The 11,028-nt window shown below is 39.2% G+C and overlaps 1 protein-coding gene across 7 annotated transcripts in view; it reads right to left on the bottom strand.

The window, feature by feature from the left end:
- RUNX1T1 (RUNX1 partner transcriptional co-repressor 1) overlaps window positions 1–11,028 on the bottom strand; it is a 144,875-nt gene that overhangs the window by 39,745 nt on the left and 94,102 nt on the right. For all 7 annotated transcript variants that reach the window (XM_056522334.1, XM_056522339.1, XM_056522340.1 and 4 more), the window contains 3 exons: window positions 9,536–9,673; window positions 6,662–6,903; window positions 3,455–3,544 (listed from right to left, as the gene is read on the bottom strand). In XM_056522334.1, coding sequence (XP_056378309.1) covers window positions 3,455–3,544; window positions 6,662–6,903; window positions 9,536–9,673 — 470 coding nt within the window. Of the gene's footprint in view, window positions 1–3,454; window positions 3,545–6,661; window positions 6,904–9,535; window positions 9,674–11,028 lie in introns of those variants that run through there.

The following is an 11,028-nucleotide window of genomic DNA, read 5'->3' as shown; positions in this document are numbered from 1 at the left end:
TTTAATTTCTGTACAATATTATGGGGGGGGGGGGGGGGGGGTCTTGTCTGAGCTCCTGCTTTGTTAACAGCATTTAGAGAAACACTTTACTGGAGCCAGGTGGACCACAGGAAACAAAAGTCTGGAGCTGACTCATTGATTTCTATAGGAGAGTTTTCTAGGCTTGCTCTGTGACCTGTGCAGGGAATGGTGTACGTTTGGTACCCTGGACAGGTTTTATAAGTTTGTTATTAGGCTTAGTGGCCAGAGAGCAAATTAGAAGATTTCAAGATTATTTTAAAATTTGGATAGTAAAATTGAAAATGAGAAAAAAACATCACAAAAAAATAAATTCTTAAAAATCTTTATAACATCAACACCTATGTCCTACTTACAGTAAACTCAGATATGGGGGACAGTTTATTAAGGTCCAGATACTGAAAACCTGAGGCACAAAATCTGATATTCTTTCCCTGGCTAACAGCATAGGGTCAATGTAATTTTTGACTAAAAATATATATACTAGTTTGTTAGTCAAAGAACAAAAAATAAGGGTCTAAGTTTACAACCCAACCTAACAGCTTTAAAGGGGTACTCCGGTGGAAAATGTATATATATTTTTTAAATCAACTGGTGCCAAAAAGTTAAACAGATTTGTAAATGAAATCTTGAATCTATTAAAAAAAAATCTTTACCCTTCCAGTACTTTTTAGCAGCTGTAAGCTACAGAGGAAATTCAATACTTTTTGAAATTTTTTTTTGTCTTGTCCACAGTGCCGATGTCAGGCACTGTCCAGAGCAGCATAGGTTTGCAATGGGGATTTTCTCCTGCTCTGGACAGTTCCTGATACTAGCAGCAGGTGTCAGCAGAGAGCACTGTGGACAAGACAAAAAAAAAAATCAAAATAAAATAATTTCCTCTGTAGCATACAGCAGCTAATGTAGGGGAAGGATAAAGGATTTTTTTAATAGAAGTCATTTACAAATCTGCTTAACTTTCTGGCACCAGTTTATTTAAAAAAAAAAGTTTCCCACCGGAGTACCCCTTTAAGTATGTCAGCTTTGTGGACCCTTGTGAGCTGTCGACAGTAAAGGGCATATGGAATATTGCAGTGATCTATGAATGTTTACATTTTAAGAGAGGTTTAGCTTTAGGGAGAAAACTTTGCATTCAATATAAATCATTCAGCTACATGTCTAATCATAAGAAGTCTATAAGGACATAAGTCATCATCATAGGAAACTTTAATATTTTAATGTATCACATTAGACCAGAGGAGCTAAACTTACAGGTTAATGGTTTTTATTATACACACTGTGTTTGCTGGGAAATTGTCCATCGTGAGCAATGCATTGGTTTTCTAACATACTATTATATGTTTCTGGAGGGGGGACCATACCATTAGTGACAGATCACACCATGTTCATCTTAAAGTACTCATCGACACATCTTTACTGCAACATTTCCGAGCGCACATCTCTATCATTTTCTGCAATTACCTTGGCAGAGCCGGGTTCTATGTGAGATTTGTTAGTTTGAGTTAAGAACATAATGTGCTATACATATGTATTGGTGCTATTTTACGGGCAGATAATCTACACATGGCATCTAACATAGCTGTGTTAAAGAGATTGTCCCTAATCCCTTGCAGGTCATGATTTATGTGAAAACATGAGTTCTATATAACCACTACATAACATAGTAATAACTAGAGATGGAGGCTACTCAGTAGGACCGTGACATAGTGTAAATCACATTGAAACACTACAACCCATAGCGGAACAGAAATGCAATAGTATCTCTCTTTCTTGGCATTGCCATAGTATAGGGAAAGCCCATTAGGACAATTGCATAATTTCCTAGCATATGTCAGGGATTGTGTATATTTCATATATACACATTCTCGCAGCTCTACTGGCATCTATTTGTGCCCTTTACTCCACCGAGTCCCAAATGGACACATATAGATGTAGCAGAGTTAAAGGGGTACTCCACTGGCCATCATTCGGAACCTTAGTTCCGATCACTGTTTGCGCGTTACGGTGGTCAGCCATGCCCCCTCGTAGACATCATGCCACGCCCTCTCAATGCAAGTCTATGGGAGGGGGCATGGCATAGACTTGCATTGAGGGGGAATGGCATGACGTCACGAGGGGGGCACGGTCAACCACTGCAGTGTGCACACAGCGTTCGGAACTAAACGCTGTCCAGTGGAGTACCCCTTTAACAAAGCTGTAGCACGTTAACTAGATGCATTAACGCACCATGTCTGACTGCTAGCTCTGCTACATCTGTACATAGTGCGTATACAAAGCATTAAGAGAGATTAGCCATCAGGCACTGCTATAGCAAGTATGAGACACTCTCATATAGTTGTCTGGATCAATGAACTGCCGGATTATCAAAAGCTGCTGTTAGGGAGACAATGGTGATGCGGCTTCAGGAAAAAAGGATGTGTAGCAAGTCAAACTTAAAAGGTAGGAAGTAGGAAAAGAATCGCACTCACCACATGGCATGTCCCAGAGTATTTAGATGTTTATTCCATAAAACATATTAGCAGCAAAAGAACAGGAACATTTCCATAGAGTGGGGAGTGAGAGCAGCCGCTCTAGAGACGCAAGGGCACACAGGTGGGTGGGGACTAGTTTCGTGTCATCTGACGCTTCTTCCGGCCAGGTGTGTGCCACACACCTGGCCGGAAGAAGCGTCAGATGACGCAAAACTAGTCGCTGCCCACCTGTGTGCCCCTGCATTCTTTTACTGCTAATATGTTTTATGAAATAAACATCTAAATACTCTGGGACACGCCATGTGGTGAGTGCGATTCTTTTCCTACTTCCTGCCTTTTAAGTCTGTACATAGTGCCCCAAAGAGCTACAGCAGAAACTAAGTTGAGAAGACCTGTCAGCGTTAGAGCTTTACTGGCACTCCATATATCACTCAGTATCGGAAGGATGTATGGCCACGGGCCACGTAAATACTAATCTTTTGTTTTCAACACATTCTGCAGTATGTGTATTAGTGAAGTAGTAATATTTCTAATATTAATGTATTCAGTTCTTTAAAAAAAAAATTACATAGATATACAGCAAATTTACAATTTGGGTAAAATTTTCTTTATTTTCCAAAGAAAAATGAAAGCGCTAAAAATATAAAATTTACATTTGATCCTGGACCTGAATATTACCTTCTATTCATAAGCCAGCATCAATGCCATTGACAGAAAGGGAGAGAGCTAAACCATCCTAAATTATACACTCATGGTACTTTCACGCCCCATAACTAAAAATAACACAAAGAGAGAGCTATAGGGCAAAGAGTCACCTAGATAAGTGTGTCCATCACAGCTCGGTCCTTACATCTCTGATTTATTTTCCATTTTCTCTCTTAAAAAGCAAAACAGTAAAACACACATTTGTGACCTAGCAACAATAAGGTTTGAAATCATTTCCAGATCGATGAACTGTGCAATACCTTTAAAAATGGGATGACAAAGGGTCGCAGTGGAAAGTTAGTCGCTTCTTGCAGTTTGGAATGAAATTCTTCAATTGTCAGTGTAGAATTCTGTAGGATATGTCAAAAAATATATAAAGCTTAGCACAATGCACACTGGTAGGGAAGGTTTTATGCAGCAAATTATTACAGAGGTCTATACTCTTCATTGTGATCCAAAGGAACCTCTTTTGAACATTCAAAGCATATATCTATCTATCTATCTAAGTCCAAATATGAACAGCACATCAAGATAAATAGGTAGTTTTGGACGGGGTGCAAGCATACTTGGAGCCTCGGTCGCCGGTTCCTTAATCCATAAAGTACAAATAGATGCAGCACACCACAGCATGAAAATCACGGTGCAAAGTTTATTCCATAGTGTTTTCCAATAGACAACGTTTCACCAGCCTCACGCTGGCTTTGAAAAAGCCAGCGTGAGGCTGGTGAAACGTTGTCTATTGGAATACACTATGGAATAAACTTTGCACCGTGATTTTCAAGCTGTGGTGTGCTGCATCTATTTGTACTTTATCTATCTATCTATCTATCTATCTATCTGTCATCTTTCCATCTATCTGTTTGGGATTTAAATCAATGTTTTACAACAGCACTCACTGTACCTTTATCCCCCTAATAATGCTATCGTTAAAGCAAAACGTAACACAATATTATACAAGTTAGGGTATATTGTAACACAATATAACTACATGTGTTACCAATAGACAAGCTCTTGTATAACAGCACAGTAGGACATTACTGCTCAGCCAATCTCTGGCTCGGACAGGACACCAATGTGGCCAGTGATTGGCTGAGCAGGAAGGTCCTGCTCTGAGCAAGTGTCTAAGAACCAGGTAGAAGCTGGAATACTCCTTTAAAGGGTACTCAGATGGAAAAAAAAAATTATCAACTGGTATCAGAAAAGTAAACAGATTTGTAAATTATTTCTATTTAAAAATCTTAATCCTTCCAGTACTTATCAGCTGCTGTATGCTCCTCAGGAAGTTGTATTTCTTTCTGGAATTCTTTTCAGTCTGACCATGGTGCTCTCTGCTGACACCTCTGTCTGTATCAGGAACTGTCCAGAGTAGAAGTAAATCCCCATAGCAAACCTCTCCTGCTCTAGACAGTTCCTGAAACGGACAGAGGTGTCAGCAGAGAGCACTGTGGTCAGACTGAAAAGAACTCCAGAAAGAAAGACAACTTCCTGTGGAGCATACAGCAGCTGATAAGTACTGGAAGGATTAAGATTTTTAAATAGAAATAATTTACAAATCTGTTTAACTTTGTGGCACCAGTTGATTCAAAAAAACTAATTTGAGTTTTTATCCCAAAAAATATATATATTTAAATTGTTAACTGAGTAACCACATTCAGTTACAATATGCAAATCTCCATTCTATAGCATGACACAAAAATGAAGTTTAAAAGCACTACTATAATAAAGGCAAAGAGGCAACTGAAGAGCATAATCATATAAAAACAATAAAACAATCTATTCATGCAAAGAGGTTCTTCAATAATAAATAAACTGTGCTGTTATAAAAGAGAATGTCTATTGGTAACACTTAGCTATATATTGTGTTACAAGCCGCTACTTTAGCAATGTTCTTGAAGGCCATGACTGTATGGGGATTGTTTGTTTACATAGACAAGAGATATGTCTATAGAGAACTCTATATATGTATTATGTCCATATGGGTAAAACCTATGAAAACAAGCAATCCCTCTCCCATGGTTGTTGAGATCAAAGGAGTGAATTTTAATAGAGTATATTAGGAAGTGTGTCTTGTGCTTGTTTATTTGCACTTGGTACTCTGTTACAAGGATTTTTTTTCCAGTTATATAGTGAGGAGTCTTTGTATGTACAATGCCATGACATCAATTTCGGAAATCGGAGAAGCCAGCTTGGAGTCCATTTCTAATAAAGGCTTTGATGAGACACAACCCGGTTCCTGTGCAGTCAGTGCCCTTGTTAGAAATGAATACACGGCCGTACCTTGGGAATAGAAATTAATTTGCAGCTCGATGTAGCCTTTAACATCTTTTCTTCTTCATTCTGTTCTTATGAAGGACAGAGCTCTTAACCAACGTCACTGCTCTCATTGGAGAAAGCAATAATAATTCTGAGCTCCAGAAACAGTCGTGTAATTCTAATTATATTATTATTACTTATTGCCTGCTCCTCTTTTTTCCTGCATAAATTAACTATATGATCAGAGGATTAGAGCACATAAATCTGTCAGCACATTGCTTCAATATTCCACAATGATCCGATAATATGACTTGGAAATGAGACAAGGCAGCCACACGTTACCATTATTACCCAGCAGTTTACAAATACGGTGCACTGTATGGAAATGTCTGCTTCTTCAATACTCAATATTTGCCATTATTGTGCTCTTTCTTTGTTTCCCCCTTTTTTTTTTTTTTTTTTAAATAGAAGTAGGAATTAGTTTTGTGTATTGTGACTTCATGAGACTCATGCTGTGGGAGGAGAGGAAGGAGGAATCATGTTACAGCCCCTCGTACACAGGAGACTCATGCTGTGAGATGGGTGGAGGGTGGAATCTTATAACAGTGTCTTATCCATGGAGACTCATGTTCTGAGAGGTAGGAGGAATCCTATTACATATTTCACAGGGAGAGGGAAGAGGGAGGAAAAACATTACAGCCATTCTCCTACACAGTCTGTGGGAGACTCATGCTGTGAGTGGGGAGGAGAGCATTAAATGAGAAGGAATCTTATTGGCTTGTACTTAACAACTTAACCCCCGTGATCTTCTGCCTGGTGCCCCCGCTCTCCTCATGCACTGAGCTGCTACCACTACATGTACGAAGATGTGTCGCCCACTGCACAAAGCAGTGGTCTACATGCCCCTCCATGCATCTTTATGGGAGAGCCGGAGATACACAAGTGCTAGGCCCCCCCGTTATCAGACACCTATCCTGTGAATAGGGGATAAGTTGTTAAGTATCAGAGTTCCCCTTTAAAGCACACAGCACACTTCTCCAGCTCCACATGAGGAAAAGACTCATACTGAAGAGGCAGAATTTGCTATATTTAAACTTCCTCTAGTGGACAAGAAAATGCATTTTTAGTTAAAAACCTTAAACAGCCTTTCATTTGCACAGCACTGGTTGTCATTTTTCTAATCCATATTTCTAAAATTACACAGCGTTTCTTACCACTAATCCAAGCACAAGGGTGCGCACTCTTTCCCCAATTTCCGGTGAAATATCATTGCCAAACTGCTGTAACGTGGTGAGGAATCTCTTCAGTTTACTGAGCTGCCGAGCACCACACGCTGGAGGCAATTGCTGATTTGCCAACGAGGATGAGGAAGAGGATGAAGGTCCATTGCTAAAGCCATTAGGAGGGGATGGAGCTCCATTCAGTGCTGTTGGTGAATGACTTGTGCCATTGGTTACTGATGAGAAAAAAAGGAGAAGCTATCATCTCTGTACAAGAATTGTATCTTTAAAATGTCACATGAGTCTTTACCATTATCCAGCGGCATAGATAGAATAGAGGGGACCCCATAGAGAAGATCAAAATGGACCCACCTTTATGGTATTGGGTTTCATGTTCACCCCACCTCTGACAGAAGGACCTGCTCCCCTTTCCATGACACTTGGGGTAATTCCCCACAATCTTATTTGTATTGTATTTTCTCTGGAAAGGGAAGTCATCTATAGATTCCTTTTCACCCAACAGTAAAAGGGAAGGGACCACCCATGGTTCTCCAAGGGGCTTTAAGGTAAGTACACCCTTGCCCTCAACCAGTTTGACCAAATTAAACCCTCTTTCATCAATATTTTTTTTCTGTTCTAAAAGCCCCCTCTCATTTTCATAAAATGCTGTAGAAAATTGGGGAGATAAATGAAACAGCACGGGCAAAAATACAATTTAATCTGCACCATTTTGAGTGTGTTTTAGACAATTTTGCGCCTTGCTCATCAAGGATTTAGGACTTCTCCGAAAAGGAGTTTGGCTTAAATGTGCAAAACTTATAGATGGTGCCAACTTAGACTGGACGGTGCAAAAAAGTGCCAAGCCATCAAACAGCCTGAACCATTGCGATAAATCTGTCACATTCTTAGACTGTCTAGTGTAATTTTATTTATCTCACCCATTAAATTTATTACCCAGACGAGAAAGAATAACAGAGCACTCACCCAAATTTCAGTAGACACAAATGTGATTGAGAACGCCCCGCTTACCATCTTGTCTGCCTTCCCTTTTTGATGTTCCTGCCGGCATATGAGTTATGAAATAAAGAAGAACCCACATGCCTACTGAAATTGGGGTGAGTGCTCCGTTATTCTTTCTCGTCTGGATTATATGCTGTTTGCTGTTTTCTACGTGTAGCACAACCAGTACAAGTGGAGTACTAGAAGTGTGAACAGAACATCTTCATTATCCGTACCTGTATTGTTTGAATTAGAGGTTGGGCCAGGATCATATGTGTTCTTTGTGAGTGGATTAAATTTATTATGTTCTATGATATTTTTTATTTACAATAAATGTATTAAATTCACATGGACTATTATGTCTATTTTTAATCTGTATTTCCTTTGTTGTCTTATGAGTGTACTCCTTTTGGACAACAAATCCATTTAAATTCTAGATCATAGGTAATAACTCCATAATATACCCAATTCCTAGACAACTTTGACAATGTTTGTATTGTATTCTTTCCCACTGCAGAATAGTAAAATGCCTCATCTTACGGAGTGACACCGTCCAATTCATGAGGTTTGATTGGCCACTTCAGTGGCATTAAAGCAGCAGGACACACACTTCTGAATGCCCCATTCAGCTGCCATTTTAAAGCGCCTATTTCTAAAGAGCAAACCATTTGCACAGTTTATCCTGAACATAGCAATCACGTTTATGCGGAGAACTTACCCCAGCCCTATCATTTGGCTAATGATGTCATTAATACGGTTCTTACAGATCAAAAATACATGGTTCTATGCCGTGGACATAGGGGAAGAAAGTCTTATGTAATATTTGCCTTTGCCAAGAAAATAAAATGGTCTTATTTAAAAAAAAAGTTTAGTAGAAAAATTGTGAATTTCAAGATGGAGACACGCTAGTATATCCATTATAATAATCACCTGAACAGTGAGTCACATTCATTATTTAGAGAAAGACATACGTGGCGCCAGAAGGAGCAGTACTTTTTTGTTGTTGTTTGTTTGTCTGTTTTATTAACTGTATATCAAAAATAAAAAAGAATATGAATGAGTATGAGGATTGAAAGTGGCTGTCGAGATGTTTAGAGACATTGGAAAGCCCTCTTTAGAAGAAGTCTACCTTATGAAAGTTGAAGTCTTCTAATTGGAGACTGATCTACCATTGTACAAATGTTTGTTTTCCATGAGTGCCAAATTTCGGCTTCATGTTTGTATGAAGTTGTAATATGACCATGAGTGTGAGGCCAAAATCCATCAAAAATGTGTCCATGTGAAGAAGAGCTCTCCAGTTGTACCATTTGTACCAAGAAAGGAAACGATTACATGCACATCTATTACATGTACATCTTGAATAACCAACAAAATAATATTCTGCTCACCCCCTTTGCGTCTCGGACAAGGGTAATCCAATCCCTCTTAAAGGAAAGATGTCTAGCGCAAGCTCGATGCAATGTTCTTTATTTACGGATCAACACATATGGACAATGCTCAAGGTGAAGCGTTTCGGCTGCAGGCTGAAGCCAAAACGCGTCACCTTGGCCATTGGCCATATGTGTTGATCCATAAATAAAGAACATAGCTTTGAGCTTGCGCTGGACATCTTTTCTTCATTGATGTACATCTTGTAGATTGGCAATTATTAACAAAGACTATTACAAGGTTCAACCATCATTGCTGGTTTCATCATTCATCAGTCAAATGTCCTCTATTACATAAGGAGATGTGCGGCCGAGTAAAGATTTTTTTTAGCAGACCAGAACAAACCGATCAGAAACTGCACAGAACAATTACACACAGAACAATATCGGCCTGTTCGGATTAGAAAAGGTTCCAATAAGGTGTAAAGTATCAATTCCTTACATGTTGTGGGAGTAAATGAGCTTGTTCTTGGGGCTCCCTGCGTGGTCGGGGGAGGTGGCATTGTCGGAGGCGTCAGCCTGGATTGTGTCTTCACATCCACAGGTGAGTCCGGCATTGTGGAGCGCTTCTCAGTACGATCTGAAGAAGAGAAGAAAAAAAATTCAATGCTATATCTATGGAATATAAACTGATATATACTTACATATGAACCTTAACTATAGACATATACACAGTGTAATCCTAACCATTATAACCACAGCCATAATCTTCTTTTTTTTCACAGTGCACAGATGCTTCTTCCGTAAAATAATCATAAAAAACAATGGCTATAATGCAAGAACGGAAGAGAAAGGATGGAGATGAAAAAAGGTGAAATGGTAATGAATCTCCTATGGCAGCTCCAACAAACCAAAACCTGATGCTCTGTTCTACAGGTGAGCTGTTGGCAGCGCTCGCCAGACGTCCCCTGGAAGCAGCACCTGCTGCCTGCCCCCTCTCTGGCTTTGTTTTGATAGTCGCTATAATGCTGCAAGTCTCCTGGCCCTATCTCCAACCCTATTTTCTCTTGTTTTATTCCAAGGCAACAATAGATAAATACCATATGTCACATAGTAAAAAGCTTTTTCTTTGTTTACACAGCAGCGGATTGTTTATACTTGTTCATTAGGGGGGAAAATGCACAAATAGTCCAGTTTATACCGCAGCTTAAAGAGAAAAGATTACAGGTGTATTCCAATTACTGTAAATATTGAAAGTCGGCGTAATTGACAGTCTGTGGTTCCTATGTGTCTGGATTGGTGACAACGTGAGATCTAGACATGTTATTAGAGATAAGAGATTTTCTACTTTAAATATGGTGGGTTAGGCAAGACAATAGGGAGGCAGACAGTACGAGGTAGGAGTTTACCCGTGTAAAACGCAATAATGGAACACAAAAGCCCAAAACATTGAGAGATAAATTGAAGAACACTATATAGTACGGTGAGCCAGCAAACAAAGAGGAACTGACAACTCTCCTGACATGTCTGTCTTAGTATATATTTCCATTTCTGACTAAATAATAGTAGATCCACTGGGATAAAATGGGTTGTATTGTTTGGTCATTAGGTGTTAAGGTGGGTGCTTGGTGCCCTACTGCTCACTGGGAAGTTATTACGATCTTGTACAGGTTCAGCAGCTCTTTCTGACTTTTATATGTAAGGATTTGCTTTATCTATATTAGTTATCTACTTATTTTTCTTTAATCCTCACTTTTTCCTATTTTTGGATGACATTTTGGTGGCTTCAGAACCAATTACCAGGTTTCCATAGAGTTCTGGTCTCAACATACAATGGTTTCAACAAACCATGGTCGTCCTGGAACCGATTAATATTGTAACTTGAGGGACCACTGTATCATGTGAGGACTTTAGCTTACATAGTTACATAGTTAGTATGGTTGAAAAAAGACATCTGTCCATCAAGTTCAACCAGGGAATTGAAGGGAAGGGTGT

The sequence above is a fragment of the Hyla sarda genome, chromosome 5, assembly GCF_029499605.1.
Source record: "Hyla sarda isolate aHylSar1 chromosome 5, aHylSar1.hap1, whole genome shotgun sequence".
Lineage (NCBI taxonomy): Eukaryota > Metazoa > Chordata > Amphibia > Anura > Hylidae > Hyla > Hyla sarda.
The sequence above is the reverse complement of the archived record's forward strand: the minus strand, read 5'-3'. Positions and strand labels throughout refer to the sequence as shown.